Source organism: Solanum lycopersicum, chromosome 1, assembly GCF_036512215.1.
Source record: "Solanum lycopersicum chromosome 1, SLM_r2.1".
NCBI classification, from domain to species: Eukaryota; Viridiplantae; Streptophyta; class Magnoliopsida; order Solanales; family Solanaceae; genus Solanum; species Solanum lycopersicum.
Window position 1 is genome coordinate 5,584,739 of NC_090800.1, and position 17,785 is coordinate 5,602,523.

At 28.3% G+C, this 17,785-nt stretch overlaps 1 protein-coding gene across 1 annotated transcript; it reads right to left on the minus strand.

Moving 5' to 3' along the window:
• Positions 1-4,398: 4,398 nt before the first annotated feature.
• On the minus strand, positions 4,399-8,763 carry LOC101263932 (triose phosphate/phosphate translocator, chloroplastic-like). The gene is made up of 12 exons (XM_004228798.5): positions 8,352-8,763; positions 8,192-8,263; positions 7,130-7,195; positions 6,963-7,041; positions 6,693-6,813; positions 6,308-6,403; positions 5,944-6,056; positions 5,351-5,428; positions 5,149-5,265; positions 4,964-5,063; positions 4,780-4,880; positions 4,399-4,680 (listed from the first exon to the last, which is right to left on the minus strand). The coding sequence occupies exons 1-12, from the start codon at positions 8,609-8,611 to the stop codon at positions 4,651-4,653; spliced, it is 1,233 nt and encodes a 410-aa protein (XP_004228846.1). The 5' UTR covers positions 8,612-8,763; the 3' UTR covers positions 4,399-4,650.
• Positions 8,764-17,785: the final 9,022 nt, after the last annotated feature.

The following is a 17,785-nucleotide window of genomic DNA, read 5'->3' on the forward strand; positions in this document are numbered from 1 at the left end:
GGAAAAAAAGGCCATTGGGATATTTCCTTGGGAATATGCTGGTAATTATATTTTGTGAAAGGAATTGTTTATAACACACACAAAAAGGAATCTACACTAAATTAGCTGCTAGACTCCCTATATGTCTAGTATGTGATTTTTTTTTTTAGTTTGCCAGATTGTACAGAGCTCCCAACACATCCTTAGTGTTTTTTTTTACTTTGCCAGATTAGCTTCAGGTGTTTACATCATTATATTTTGATTCATTCTATTGTAGTTAAATAATAAGATAAAAACAAATTAGACTATAACTTTGTGGTTTAATATCATTCTCAAAAATGTTTAATATCATTTTGTCAAAGCTAATGGGTATCTTAAAGAACTCTCACAAAATTCAAAAAATTCAACTTTACTATACTATTCAAAATTTCAATCTCCTTTTTAACGTAAGGTCCAAAGTTGGACCATAGGAATATTTCTTTCATAATTTATTTTCAAATTTAATACAACATAGAGATTGAGCAACTAATCCTCTTATGAACATCAATAATTATCCCACTAACAAGTAGAAATGAAATCTAAATTAGGAATACGGAATAAAGCTAAATCAGCTCTTTTTTTACTATTCCATTGTAAAATAAAATCAAAATAATTTAATAACATGTAAGTTATAATTTACTCCGTGAATCAGAACCATTAGTCAAAATGATACTATACTAGACACAAGATGAGATAAATGAAACACATTCTAAGTAAAGAAAATATGAGATGTTAAAGAAATACCTAATTTATATAATTTACAGGGACGAATTATTATGTTGTCGGGTTGTGCTACTTCGAAATTTTGATTTATTTAGTGGGCCCGCTTCAGTTGTCGAATTGGGACCATCAATATTAATTTTCAAAGTGTAAGCTTAGAAGCCATGAAAGTGAAAGAAAGAACGAGAAGGTGAAAAGGTAAAGTAATTTTCTATAAAGTGGAAGATTTTCTCCCACTTTATAAAGTGGAAGAAAAAGTTCCACTTTATAGAAAATTACTTTACCGTTGAAGAAAAAGTTCCACTTTATAAAGTAGAAGAAAAAGCTCCACTTGATATTTATAAACTGTAAGAAAAAGTTTCGTTATACATTAAAAATACACGTTATGAAACTAACGAAAAACGTTTAGAAAATTAGATAAAGTGAAACTTTTTCTTCCACTAAGCTTATTTTAGTAACTAAAATAGTGGCTTATTTTGATTATTTTTATATTTTTATGGTTTATTTTAAGTTTCCAACTCTCTTCACACTTCATCTAAGTAAGTAAGATATGTATATTTATTTGTTTATATCCAAAATTGAACCGTTAGAATTAAATTAAAAGACATTTTTATATTTTAGACCTATTTTTTAAACTGGAATGTTTGACCAAATCATGGAGAGAATAAATATTTTGAAGGAGTTGCCTAAACTATTTGTCAGAAACTAAAAGCTTGTCTTACTGTTAATTAGTGACTACTCATTAATTACCACTTAAATGTATTTTTAATAAAGAAGTAAAATTTAAAAAATAATTAAATAGATATCAAAACAAGCAATGCAATATCATCTTTAATAGAGGCCTACGGTCTAAATTTCTTTTTTCGGAGAAGAAATAATGATGGTAACTAAGAAATAAGTATCGACTAACTCTGTGTCAACAGTCGCGGTAATACAGAGAATACAAGTGTTATCCAAAAAATAGGTTAAACACAAAAATAGTGCAATTTTGCCAATTAAATACAAAAAAATTAATTAGGTTAAACATATCTAAGGGGTATCAAGACCCTCACATGGTTTAAGGTTATATAATATGAAAAGATCAAATTCATACGACTTATGGATTTCTTCTATAATTTAAGTGTGTAATTGTAATTTTGCCATAATTCAGAAGAATTATTATGTTTTATTCCTTTTTAATCAGACAAATATAACTGATTTATATGGAACATGATGCCTTGCTGGTCAGATCTAGGTTTGATGAACATTCTTCAATAATTTAAGCTTAATTAATATATATTAAAGTTGAGTTACATCAAAGTACACTCATGGTAGTTGTTTTCATGTGAACTAATGAAATAATTGGAAAGGGAAAAGAAAGATGATATTTGTGCGATGTTCAATTTTAATAAGTTTAATTAAATTTAAATTCGCCCTAGAAAGTTTTACGTTGAGAATAAATCACTTTATCAAAAATTGAAGAAATAAAACACTCTATGAAAAAAATTGAAAAAAACTAGTAATCAAATTTTATTCATTATATATATATATATATATATATATATATATATATATATATATAAAGCTGAGATATCATATCATGGTACTCTTTCTTCAATAATTTAGTGAAATAATAGAATAGAAAAGATAGCTCTATAATAATATAATTAATGGTTGAAATTCCCATGGATATAAAAGCTAGTATTAGATTCCAATTGTTCATAATATTTTGCTATCACCATGAAGCACTTTTTCTACAATAAATATATAGTGTTTTTGAAATAAAATACAAGAATTCTAATTTTTATTTACTATACGTATAGTTGAAAATCATTAAGAAATATTTATGATTTGTTTGGTATGAACAAAAATATTTTGAAGAAGAAACTATTTGTCTTACTGTCTACTTTAAAATTTAGAAAATTATTTTATATGGATTATCATAGAAAAATACATTAGTCAAGAAATATACATTGTTTTGCCCACTCTTCATTTAAAAAGTAATTTAAAGACAATATTACTTGATGTTCAATTACCAAAAAAATATATAATATATTTTCATGAGATTGCAAGCGTTCAAACATGAAATTTTACATATTGTTTAGTTACACATTAGATGATATTTGGTTTAGTTTTTGAAAATGAGAGTTTTACAAAAATTGAAAAATTAATTTAATTTTGACCAGTTAACCAAGTAATTTTTTTTTCTCTCACACAAAATTTAAATGTTTTAGAAAGTGAAATCCATATTTAAATACAATTCAATTTTCAAAAATCATTTTTATACTTGAAATGTTACTCCGCCTCATCCATATTAAGTGAAATATTAAAATCTGACACTCCTTAAGAATATTTTAGGGCATAAATTATAAATTACTTTTCACTATTACCGTGATTATTTCCTAACTATTCAACTAAAAATTATAAAATAGTTAAGAACCTCATTTAAATTAAAAATAAATATGAAAAAAGTCTCAATAATTATCTTAAATTTTGAATAAGTCATTTATTCTGAATTATGAAAAAGTGTCCAATAATTCACTTAATATCAACTAAATAAAGTCCTTTATCACATAAAAAGGGAAGAAAACATGGGTGGACAATTCTCTAATTGAGCTACCACATGGTACTAAGAAATGACAATTCATTTTTTTCAAGAAGAGGAGAGAAATTTGGATGTCAAAAAGGTTTTATTCCTCACTTTTATCAAATTGTTGTTGACATATATGGCTCCCTTTTAACAAAAGATGCCCTCTCTTAATGGTCTTATAATTATGTTTACAAAATTCTACAATTGACCGTCATAACAACTGAAAGTCTTAAAAATACTCCATGATCAATTATACTTAAATACACTTTCAATCTTGATTGAAATATGAGTGTAATACACTCTTAAGTTTTTATTGAGTTTAATATGTTTTTAATACTTATTTCGGTTTTTGTTAAGATTCTCATGATCTTATAAGAATTTGAGATCATTTGCTATCATGTGGCAGATAAGGGTGTATATAAGTTTCATTAGTTCAGTAGAGCGATGTTTTTAAGACTGTCAATAATTCAAAGATGAAATTTGTATAAATTTGACACATATGTCCTTCGTGACATAATATACGTAGGATACAAAATTGTCATGTAAGGTGTCATGTAGTACGGAAGTGTCCATTTGTTCAATTTTATACAAATTTAAATGTCTACTTTTGCACACTCAAATAGGTGACACCAAGTGAAGGATCATATTTATGTATTATGCCCATTTTTTGGCATAATACATAAATATGTCTTTTAACTTGACACCGTTTTATATTTATACTCTTCAACTTTGAGTGTATACAAGTAGACACTTAAACTTGTATAAAATTGCACAAGTACACATGAGTCCAATGTGACATAATACAAGTAGGACACAAATTGTCATGTAGAATGTCACGTAGGACATGTATGTATTTGTTCAACTTTATACAAGTTTATATGTTTATTGTGCACACCCAAAATTAAAGAGCATATATGTGAAATGGGACCAAATCAACTTTATACAAATATAAATGTCTACTTGTGCACACCCAAAATTGAAGTGAATAAACGTGAAATGAAACTAAATTAAAAGACATATTTATGTATTATGCCTATTTTTTCTATTTTTTTTTTTGCATGAAAGTAATATTTTGAGTAGAAACTACTAAATAAACGAAATGTGATCTGGAGTCTTATTTTTTTGAATTACTGCCAGCTGAATTGATCAGCTTGTGTACTTCCAAACCAACAAAATGAGGCAAACTTCACAATTGTACAGAAGAACAAATAAACTTAACATAATTGAAAGCCATAGCTGAGACGACATTAACTATTCTTACTGCATTTATCAGATCATCTCCGCGCTGCCTCATACTCTTCTAGTGTTCACTCTTACCATCTTCGTCTTTGTTAGTCCTCCCGCTATTGTTCATGAGCAAGGGCAGAAGCCTTCTGAAAATAGACAAGACCGTTGAGGCAATTTTGTGCACTCGTATTCAATTTTCTACTAGCTACTTCTATTCAGATGATGATATGCTTTCGAGGACTAACCCGTTTTTGCTCTTCCATCCTTGCCTTTATTAACGAGTAGATAGCAACACCAGCAATAGCTATTGCAGTACCAATCCCAGTTTGAGTCGATATCTTGTTTCCTGCGAAGTTTTCAAACAATTAAAGCACAGAACAAACTGCCATACCCGAGCAACAAATTGCGTGTTATTTAATCAACACTTACCAAATACTACTATAGAGAAACCAATCACAAACACTCGCTTCAACACATTTCCAACAGCATGTGTAAGTGGCGCTACACGCTCTAAGGTGTTAGTAGCTATCTGCAAATGTTAAAAGACTTAACGAATTTCCAACTCTATTGAAAAAAAAGCTAATGTGTTGATACATTACGTACTCGTGGTGTACCTGGTTATACAGATGATAGAACATCCCGATCCACAAAAGGTCGGATAAGAACTTATAAAGACCTACTTTAGCAATAGCATCGCGGAAACCGTACTGCAGTAGTTGAGGTCCTTCAATCTGACATTGCATTTGCCAATTAGTTCTATCTTGAAAATACTCTGACAGAGAAGGTTTTACGAATTTCTGAGAAAAAATTACTTACAAATATTGCTGGAGGGAGGCAAAAGAGGAGGGCGATAATTGAAATATACGCGTATACATTTGTGCTGTCCATTCCAGTCTGTTAAAAACAACATACCATATGATAATAAATTACAAAATGTAACATAAATACTCTGCTATGCAGGATAGAAGACACTTCACAAAGATAATTTGAGAAAACTAAAACTGTCCTACTTGTTTCGCCTGCTTAATCAACATGTGAGCAATCTCCTCGATGATGTATATTAGAAAGTAAACGACCAAAAAAACAGCCCGATACATAAAACATTCCGTGTTCACGCGGGGTAGGAAGAAGGGCCGCACCCCATGGGGGTATGATGCAGCAGGCTGCCTACCTTGATGCAAGTATGAGTGGTTGATTCTATGGATCGAACCCGTGACCTATTTAACCCAAAGATAACTTTATTGTTGCTTCAACACTCCCGTTCATGTCTGTATTAATCTAACCTAATAAGACGACAAAATTTTTGTAGGAGGAGATTATGAAGGGGTCTGTCAATTAGGCTACCCTGAATGTATACGACATGCTTAAGGTAATGCTTGGCAGTATTACTCTATGAGAAGAACACTTACCATTGCTTTCTTTGAGTAGATACTTCTGTAAGTGAAAGCAATATTTGAGATCATTGCACTAATGAAGCCAGTCCAATTGAACGATAGTTCAGTCAACGACGCCATCGATACACCTAAGAAGTATCAGTAATCAACAATATTGTTTTGATCAGAATTTGAGCAGGCTAGATCAGAAAGGGGAATGAAGCAGAACCTCAGTGTTGAGGATTTGTTGTTCATTCGACAAACGCGCATAATATATTACTTATGATATAACATCAAAAAGTTGCTCTTGTTTTGCCTCAACAGCGACGATTTTCTTGAGCAGTTGGTAAATGTTTGAACTAGTGAAGGGAAAATCACAATGCCTGTATATGACACTTACCAATGACAACAGGGGCCAGTGATAACCACAGAGAGACGGGGATCTGGTGGCCCAAGACAAACTGAGAAGCCGAAGCACTGAAGAATGGCTCCAGAGCTATGCAACACCAATGACAAAATGTCAGTTATTGCAGAACATGTTGACGTAATGAAGTATTCTTAACTGATTTCTTATATCACATTTAATTCTTGAAGCCATATATCGTTAAGAAGTACTATCGATGTCAACTTAAGGTAATTTTTCCTGCTCCTAATATGCTTAGCTCTAGACCACTGCTCATCTTTAAGAACGAAGCACTCATTTGAACCATATAAAGTTACAAGCATCTGTTATTCAAAAAGAAAAACTTATCGAACTAAAGTAGTGTGTATTTATGGGTTATTACCTTTGATGGTATGAGTGAAGGATACAGCAACAGTTGCAAACGACACATTAGACATAACATGTCCAAGAGCATGACAGAATGCTACCGGAGTAAGCAGTGCCAGAAGTTCCTTATTGATGGGCTATAGTCACATATTTTTGACAAATGCAAGTCAATTAAAGCCAGCTTTGAGCAAATTAACAAAAGAGTTTGAGTTATATACATCGTCAATCTAACTTGTGTATCTCACTTTTTAAGGAAGTTTACTTGTATATATATGGATGAACTTACCGCACGTTTAGGTAGACCAACGGTCCAACTAATAAGACAATAGGTTACTCCAACTAGGAGATGTACAACTGAAACGAAGCTGCAAGAAAATCATATAAGCTTAATTTTTTCTTTGCAAGAACATGATATTTGATTTGAGAATCTCCTAAATAACAATAGCCACTTACTATGGGTATGGGAAATAGTTGTATACTTTCTTGTTGAGTATGTTGAAAATCACATTCAGAAAGTACCTGCATCAGCAAACTTGATGATCAGTACTCATTTTTACCTTCTCAAGCCATATTCCACTTACACTCACCTAATAGCAGAGCCAAAATTTTTATTAAGAGAGTTTAAAATCTGAAGAAGTAAACAGATGAACTAGTCGAAAAGGGTTCGACACCTATTATATGTACATAAAAATTAATTTAAGCCATATATAAATAATATAATTTCTTATGAAGGGGGTTAGGATGAACCGCCTGACCCTAAGCTGGCTCCACCCTTGCCCTCACCCCTCCCCAAAATAACTCTAAGTGGGGTGTTTGGATTGACTTAAAGTTTATGAAACTTACTTTTAAGTCAGTTTTTGTTTTCTCGAAGGGTTTGATAAATATAAAAAATAATTTAAAATAAGTAAAAAGATGACTTAAGATAAGTTGAAAAATGTTTAACAAGGTAAAAATGACATAAGTTTAAAATGACTTAAAATAAGTCAAAAATCAAAAGTAGGCCTCCCCCACTTTTTATTTTTGACTTAAAAGTCATTTTAGTTTGATTTTTAATTTTGGACTTAAAAACTGCTTTTTTAAAGTCAATCCAAATAGGTTCTAACTCTTTAAAGAGAGAAAAAGATCTATCAGTCCAAAAACTCGTTTATCCTTGTTGAAGTTGTGTCTATCTTATCTAAAAGCTTAAAATATTTGAAAGAGTACACTTTTATTCACTTGATAATATACTCAACACGCCCCTCGTATGCAAATCTCATTCTTTTTCGTGAAATTCTTCATGTCTGGTCTGATATCACATTAAAGTGTGTCACAATTTTATCTAAAAGATAATACATAAACACGTCATTTAACTTGATCTTCAGACTTTTGAGTCTACACAAGTATTATAAAAATTGAACAAATAAACACATGTTTACTACACAGCAGTCTCACATGATTTGACAGATAGAACACGTCATGTCATGTGATTTGTCATGTAAGACATGTATATCTACTTGTTCAATAAGTAAAGCTCACCATGTAAAGAAAAAGAATCCAGTAACTAGAGCTGGAAATTTTTCAGCAAATCCTTTAGTTGGTTTAACATACCTACATACAAAATTGATAATTAATTAGCCAAAAAAAAATGTAATGAAAGTATAAATAAATAAAATTAACAAAACAAAATAAAACAAACCCATCAGTAATTTCAATGTCATGACCCTCTGCATCAGCAGCTACTGCTTTTGTAACAAAAACATCAACACTATTTCTTGGCTTCAATAATTGACTGCATTTAGGCTTAATTGATTCAAAGTTTTTGGAATTTGCAATTATTGACAAATTTTTGAGTGAAACTGAATTAGTTAAATTTCTATTAATAAGTTTGTGGGATGAAGAAGAATAAAAATTTGATCTTTTTAGAGAAAAGTGAAAGGAATTAGAGATTGAAGCCATAATGAAAATTCAAAAAAAAAAAGAAGAGTTCAATAGAAAGTAAATGATAATTATTTTTTATAAAAGAAATTTTGGATAAAACAAACAAAAAGAAAAAAAAGAGAGTTTTTGAAGTATAACGTTGAAAACAAAGTTTTAATTAGTATAAGAGCGATGATGTCAAGGTACCAAAAAGCCTAATAATTAGATTTTTTTTTTAAAAAAAAATTGAGTTTGAGTTGTTGGTGATTTAATTTTAATTAATAGAGAAGAAGAGGGAGGAAAAAGAAAAATATATTTGATTATTTTAGTTGTTACATTCTCTTTAATATACGTTTGCTATTTTAAAAAAAAAAAAAATATATATATATATATATATATATATATATATATATATATATATATATATATATATATATATGAAAGCTCTTTTTATGGTTGCTTGTATTAGGGTCGGGTATACCAAAAATACTTTATAGTTAAATTTTATTTGTTAATTTTAGACTTCACATATATAATGATTAATATGAGAATTTACTATTATATATTTAATATTAGATTTAAAAAAATCATTTGGAAATTAAGTAATTATCGTTAAGAGTAAATCATAGAAAAAAATAAATATTTATTTTGTTTTTTTGATATATAAAAATGATGAGTAAAAATAAAAAATTTATTTTTTAAAAAAGCGAAAAAGTAAAAGCGAATAGAGAGAATTTTAGACCTTATATGTTTGAACTTAATGCAGGTCTGAATCCTAATCATTCAGATTCAGTCTATTAAGTACGTTTGATTTTTTGGTCTGAATCCGAATCATTCAGATTCAGCTCCTTAAGTTCATTTGTTTTATTTTTGTAAAAACAATGAGTCAGATTTTTAGGATACTCTTAACAACATTCAGATTCATATAATAAATTATTAAATAATAAATCTATCGCTTCTCTGCTTTGAGAATGTCTTTTTATCTCATAATTAAAAACTTTCTTTCTCTATTTTCTCAATCAAACACCATTCTAAGTTTTCATAAATCGTATTTTTTTTTATATTAATAACTTTCTTGTATTGACTGTGTTAAGAACACTGTTGGTCTATTGGTGTTTATTAGAATTTTTGAATGAAAAAGATAGTACTCCAAATCATGATTATTAAAACTCTTAAAACATTTTTTTTGTCAAAAGTGATATATTTTGTTGAAATGAAATTTTTATGATATTTTATTAATTTAATGTTAATTTCATATGCACATTCAGATAAAAACAAACAACATTAATTATTTAGTGTTCTTATATAGAAATCACATTTCAATATTCAGATATGTATTCAGATTCATACATCTTAACCTTAATAGAAACAAATGAGGTCTTAGCAATGGTTAAATTGATTGTGTTTAGTTCTTATCCACTATTTAATTTAGTGTATTCAATGAGAACTTTAATCATTAATTATTTGTGTCTTAATACTACACATGATATTGCTAATACTAGGGGCGTACAAAATTAAATTAAAAATCGAATCAAAACGTAAATCGAGTCAAATAAAAAAAATTGATTAGTGATTTGGCTTGACTTGATTTGATGTTGAAAAAAAAAACTCGATTATATTTGGGTTGGGTTGGTTTCAACTAAAAAAATCAACCCGACATTATATATATAATTTTAAAATATTATTTTATATGTAAAAATACCTATTTTGATATAATTTTTAAATATCTCTTTTGCTTTTTCATAGTTTTATCTATTAATATATTTATTTCATGTTTGGAAGTAAGAATTTTTAATGATCTAAAATAAAAATTATAGTTCATACATGTTGGTGATTACAAATCAAATTAATACTAATGCAAAATGAAAATTAATTCAACACGAAGAATAACAATTATATTGAATATTTATTTTTTAGTTTTACATAAATTTAGACAATTAAAATACATGTTCTAATTTTAATTCTTTAATATTTAGTCATGTAACTAATACTTACTAAACTTATTTTAGCATGATTTAGTACTTTAAATTATGATCAATTTCATTATGTCTTATTAATTTGTAATATTTTTTACGCGATCTTATTATTATCTTTTTGTTGGACATTTTAGTGTCATTAATCATATCATATTTTTGGTTATTTTCTTGAAAAATAACTTAGGTAGTTACATTTTGATAGGATTAAAGAAATATTTGATGTACAAGTATATATGTTTGTATGAATATTTTATCAAAAAAATAAAAAAATCCAAAAAGTCTGAAGTTGAAAAACCCAAATTTTATTGGTTTGGTTTGATTTATAAATTCAAAAACCCAACACAAATGGTTTGATTTGATATTTGAAAAATTCGAACCAACCCGATCATGTACACCCATATCTAATACCATGAGTTGCTATGCATATTACTCCTTTCTTTATGAGTAATTAATTTATCTTTTTTTTTAGATTGTTTTAAATTTTATGACAAATTAAAATTAAATAACTAAACTAAAACAGAGAGAATAATTATACATCCTTAAATACAGAACATGATATGCAATTAGTATGTGTATTAAAACACTATATCAATTAGAGCATGGAATAATTTTAAAATTTAATAAATATATTATTTCTCTAATATATCCTATCAAACTATCTATCAAAATATTTCCTCTCCTTTAAATAATAATAATAATAATAATAATAATAATAATAATAAAAAAAAAAAGAACAACATAACATAAAAAGTTAATAATAATAAGAACAACAACATAACATATAAAGTTATCATTAGATGTATCCAAAATAAAGATAAGATAAAGGGCTAGGTCACTTGGTCAGCATCTTGACGAGAAGTATTGACCAAACTAAGTTATTATATAAAGTAATTTATCAAAATAATATATTTTTTTTATAATTCTATAAAATTAGTATAAATATATTTCACAGTAACATTTTAGGATATATTTTATTTTTTAAAAGCTGGCGGTGTTAAGTTGATATACGTTACTGTGAGTAACGTTTTTAGAATAAGAAGTTACTCGCGGTAACATTTTAGGAGTAAAACGTTACTATGAGTAACATATATCAATCTAACACTGTTAGTTTTTTAAAATTGAAATATATACTAAAACATTACTGTGAAATACGTTTATACTAGTTTTGTAAAAATTTTAAAAAATATATTATTTTAATAAATTATTTTATATAATGGCTTAGTTTGATAAAAAATTCCTCTCGATAAAATCAACCCCATGAGAAGCATCAACCCCCCCTCCCCCCCTCCCCCCACAAAAAAAAATAAAAAAAAATAATCCTACTCATGTATAGTATAATAATGACAAAAGTGAAATTCTGGAACAAAAAAAGTAACATATATATTTTACAAAAATTTAAAAAAATGATTTTTTCATAAATTTCTTGTAACGTGTAATGTACCATAAAATAAAATAGAGATACAAGTAACTCCAAAAAAGTTATACACATACTTTCCCTCACACTCATATAATTATTTCATTTTCTCTATCTTCTTGCACATATAAACTAGTATTAGTTACACCAATAGACTGCTTTTTTCTGATGGGGATTGATGCTACTGAAAAGGAAATAAATGGATGAATTCACTATCTTCTTTTAAAGTTATATTTTCAGTTCAATGGGTAATAATGCTTTTAAATAATGTTTATTTTAAATAAATTACTGATTGAAAAGAAGAAAAAAATACAACGTAAAGGCAAAAGTGCTTATTCTATGGTGATGCTTATTGACATTTATTGGTCAAGTATATTTTATTATTTTTTGCTATAAAATTAACATAATTATGTAGATATGACTTTTGGATGGTACTTTGGTCATTGAATCAGAAAAGAGAGTTTAAGAATATTCTTATTTGTTCTCTTTAATTATTTTTCTTATTCTGTTTATTATAAGAGAAAATTGGTTGTGAGATGTTACGTTTGCAAAAATAAATAAATTATTATTATTATTATTATTATTGTTATTATAAAAAAGGGGGCATGGCGCATGGGTAAAGGAGAAGGTTTGAAAATTTATAATAATGTTTGACATACAATATTTTATTTGATTAAGAATTTTAATTTGTTAGGTGTTCATCTTACCAAGTATATTATATGTATTAACTTCATTGTCCAAAATGTATCTCTCCATTTTATCTTATATTTAATTGGACATGATTAGTAATAATAGAAAAAGTAATACTATTAAAGTAGCTAGTGATTGAAGAAAAAAGTAAACATCATTATCAAAATTATGATTATTAAATTTAAAATTTTGGAGTTAGATAAATCTATATCTAAACCGATCAATGATAGTAGAAGAGATAAAACATAGAAATAATCCTTTGATATTGTCAATTACAAATCTTAATTATGCAGGATTTTATTACACCTATTAAACTTTTTTTTACCAATTATTACCCCCTTAAGTTCATTTCTTTTCAAAATAAATAAATAAATGAAATAATATTATTACACTATTCTAATTACATAGTAAAGAAATCAAGCAAAAATATATGTTACATTTTAACTTATTTTCTTTACTACGTGATTAGTGAAAGAGATCAATAAAGTTTTTATGTCTTGCTCTTATCCAATAAGTATACAAAATATGAAAAGTTTAATAAAAATAGCTATTCTCCATGGCACGTTTCTTAAGAAATTAGGTATTATAGCTAGTAACGGATTCAACATTTTTGTTGAGGGGGTGTGAAGTGTAAAAAATAAATGCGAAAAATATAAAGATGAAAAACCGAGTGACGTGGGAGGAAAAGATTAATTATAATCTACAAAAATTTATCTTATATTGTCATGTTGTGTTTAAGTTCTTCCTACATTTACTCTGGTCCATCGAGCTTTTAAAAATTCTAGTGTTTCCTTTTATTTTGCAATATTCTACTTTTTATTTTTTTAAAAAAAATTTGTAATTAGTGCGTATTCAATCAAATGTTAGTTTAAAAACGATCAAGATTCTTTAGAAAGACATAAATATCGAGTTACTAATATTATAATGCATATTCTAAAGAAATAAATGGCATGGTCGATTTTTTAGTTAATTTAATTCAATTACTAGGTTAATCATTTGTTAAAAAACAAATTATAACCCAAACAAATATGTTTTGTTTAATTTTAATCTCTTTAGAATCGACTTGAAAATAGTAAAAAAGAAATACAATGAAATTAAGAAAAAAATCCAATTAAATAGATTTTATTAAAAAAATATTCACAACTTTTAAATTATTCCATTCAATTAATCTTAATTTAATTTATTTATATAATAGTTTCTAATTTAAATTTAATAACAATTCATCATTTTCTCAAAAAGTTTCTTGTTTCTTTGTGTTATTAATGAGAAGAGTTATGTAGAAATAAAATGAAAAATATAAATAAGAAGAATGAAAGATAAAAATATAAAAAAAATAAGGCTAATAAACTTAAAACAAAGACAAATTGCGTAAAAGATATAACATATTAAGAACAAAAAAATAAAAATAATATAGTTTTAAATTGACTTAAAAAAATAATGAGGCCTTTTATTGGGTATCTATGTCCAAAACCTAAGCCCGTCTCAACCTTTTCAAGGTTGAGAAAAAAATATAAAATGAAAAATATAAATTATTCCATTTATTCCATTCAATTAATCTTAATTTGTTATAAAATCAAGCTCATAAGAATATAATCATAAAGAGAAAAAGACAAGAGAACTAGATAGAAGAAAAGAAATTTTCTTCTTATTCAAGTGTATATTACAATGGTGAATGATATCTCAATTTATAGGTAGAGAAATCAACCAAAAGGTCATCATGTTTAATGTCACATTAGTAGATACATTTCTATCCCAAAAAGATTCATCACATTGGAAATACATATCCATGATAAGGATAAGTTTATGATAAGCTTAATGGACGATCCACTTAATTCAACGTATTTATAACACCCGCCCTTGGATGTCCATAGATAATGTACCTCGTTAAAACCTTACTAGGAAAAACCCTGTGAAGAAAAATTCTAGTGAAGGAAAAAGGGTACACATATCTTTTGATACGCACTATTTGTTGTCTCATTAAAAACCTTGCCAGGAAAATCTAGAGGAAAAAAACCTCGGTCAAGGAAAAAAGAGTGCAATGCGTATTATACTCCCCATGATTAAAACATCACTTAATTTCTTGTGATGATGTCTCCAATCTTCGTATGTTGTGGTTGATATATTCTTTTTTCAAAGAAAAATCACACATTTCTTGAATATGGTGTGTCATTTATCTCAACCAGACGCACTTTCGACTTTCTTCATGGAGGACTTTTGTTTCTGCATAGCAACATTTTGCTTCATTGATTGTCAGGATATTATTGTGCCTCCACATGCAAACACATAGCTTGCTTGAGATAGAGCTTTATCCGGATCAGATAAATATTCTGCATCTGCGTAGTCAATCAATTTTGTTTTGAATTCCTCGGAATAGAATAAATCCATAATTATGGTCCTTCGAGGATATTCAATCATGTGCTCAACATCATTTAAATGTCCTTTTATTGGGGAGAAACTGAATCTTGCCAGTAAATTTACTGCAAAACAAATAACTGGTCAAAAATTGTTAGTAAGATGCACTAGTGCCCTGATTGCACCAAGATAGAGTTTCATCACCAAGAAACTCTTCATCCTTCTTTTGAGATCAAACTGAATAATCATTTATGTCAAGTGATCTCATAATCATTGGGGTACTCAATGAATGTGATTTATCCATATAAAATTGCATCAAAACTTTTTAGTGTATGTGAACTGTTAGACAAATATTTCATTTGTCAAATTATCAATTTGTAGGTCAAGACAAAATTTTGTCTTACCAAGACCTTTTCATAAAAATACAAGGACAATTAGGGTCATTCTTTTGTACCTTTTTTCTTCCTTGACTATTTCAATCCATATAAGGATTCTTGAAGCTTTATCAAAAAAGTTTCTTTCAAACTCTTATATGCTTCAGACACCTCGATTGTTTCAAGGATTTTCATATAACCTTCACTGTCTAGCTAGACATTACAATTATTCATTACATGCATTCAAGTTTTTCATATGTTGCCAGATCAAAACAAACCTCATTGCATCCACCAAAGGAGAAAACATCTCCAATAATGTCATGATTTTTGCGATAAATCTTTATGCCCCAAGGCACAAACCGTACTTGATATCTTACGGTTATACTATCGCATAATAATTTATTTGTACCCCACTGACATTATACCTTGATTTATGGACTACCAATTCAAAATGTCACTTTTCTAAGTAAAACAAAATATACTTGAATTGTACATTTTACTTGGTCAACCATTTATCTGTCCACACTATATGACAGATTTGAATTCAAGATCCTCGTCACAATTTATATCATTGAGCGCTACCTCATATCAAAGATACCATCGACGGTTATTTGATATCGATTCCAACAAGACATAACTTATCGAGATCTCTTTATTTTTCATTATTTCAGGTACTTGAACCTTTTTCATGATTTTATGAAGTGTTATGTCAATGTACTCTTTTATAGCACTTGCCTCATTATCATGATCATATTGATCATTTGCTCCTTCCTTCTTCAAGGAATTTTACATTTGGAATCGATTGGTCTATTACGCTTCCGGCGTATCATAGACTTTGTCCTTCAAGGACTTCACATTGGAGCATTTGCAGCTGAATTATATCATAGGGTCAGTGCATTCATCTGGCAACTGATTTGCAACATTATGCAACTGAATTATCCCTTGAACTTTAAGTTCACATATTTATTTAACGAGGATCTAGATAATTCATAATTAACCTCACACATAATTTTCAGTTGTCAATCATTTCTCCCCTAATGTTAGAAAATCTAACATTCATTCCAACCTTATTTGGAAGTTCATCTTTGTGCGTGGTGGAGCAATTAAAATCATAGCCGTACATTCAACATTTTAGATGAAAATTATATGGTTCCTGACCCTGCCTGAACCAATTTTAATGGGAAAACCTTGTTGGTTTGATGCATACATGTGTTGCTACATGTTAAATAAAATTATCTCATACCAAATCATATTTGGGAGTTTTGTTCTCATAACCATGATTTAGCTATAATTGGAGGCATACAATTTCTGCTAAATCAACCAGCATTATCAATATAATTTCATAGTTTGAAACTGTCCTCTTAATTTTAACAATTCGAGCAAACAATCTTACAAAAACCAATTTGTAAGTTGACAGCAAAATACATGTGACCATCGCATAGATGCATCAATCATATAGTTGCAAATGATCCACATGACAGGTGAACGAGCTCATATTCACCCTTTTATATGTTCCAAAATTTTTTAGGGGATTACAGTCCCAACCTTAGCTGGTATAATGATCATTTTATCAAGAGAACAAGCAACACAAGAGAATTTTTGAAGAATCTTTATTTCTTCATCATATATTTCACCTGAATTCTCAATTACGTTTGCATCACATTTATTCAGAATGGTCAACCAGTCATGCTAACTGATCTTTATTTTAGTACACTTATAATTTACTTTCGCATGTGATTTCATCAACATGCCCACGTTTGTGTGCGACAAACAAGAGGAAACAATGGGTAACCTTTAAAAGAAATATTTATAACTCATTCGGTTGTAGTGATTTATAGTCTCGATATTTATTTTTAATTCATCCGAAATTTAAATATATTTCTTTTGAGACTTACTACAACCCCATTATTATTCCTCTGATAATAACACAACTCGTTAGAGATTGCTATTAATTTTGTGTACTATCACATATTGCATGACACAATCTCTATTGTGAGCATCTCATTCAAGGAGAAATTATATCATTATTGTCATGGTCAAAACATTACGAGCAAGACATGTTTCTAGCTTTACTTTTGTTGTACCATAGGTACACAACCAATGACAAATTTGTATTGCCACACAATAATTACCACAACCCTTATAGGCAAGAACTATTTCTTTCTTTTTCCCTTTCGGTTGTTCACAATAAACATACCATAATGACGTATAAACGTACAATATGATTAGCCATTTCTGCCAAATAAAGTTTATTTCCTCTCAAACCTCCCGTAGAGGTGAGTTTTGACATTTATCATTTTTTCTTAAACCTCCTACAGGAGAGTTATGGCATATATCATTTTTTGTCAAACCTTCCATAGAGGTGAGTTGTGTCATATATCCAACTCATAATGATTTTATCACATAT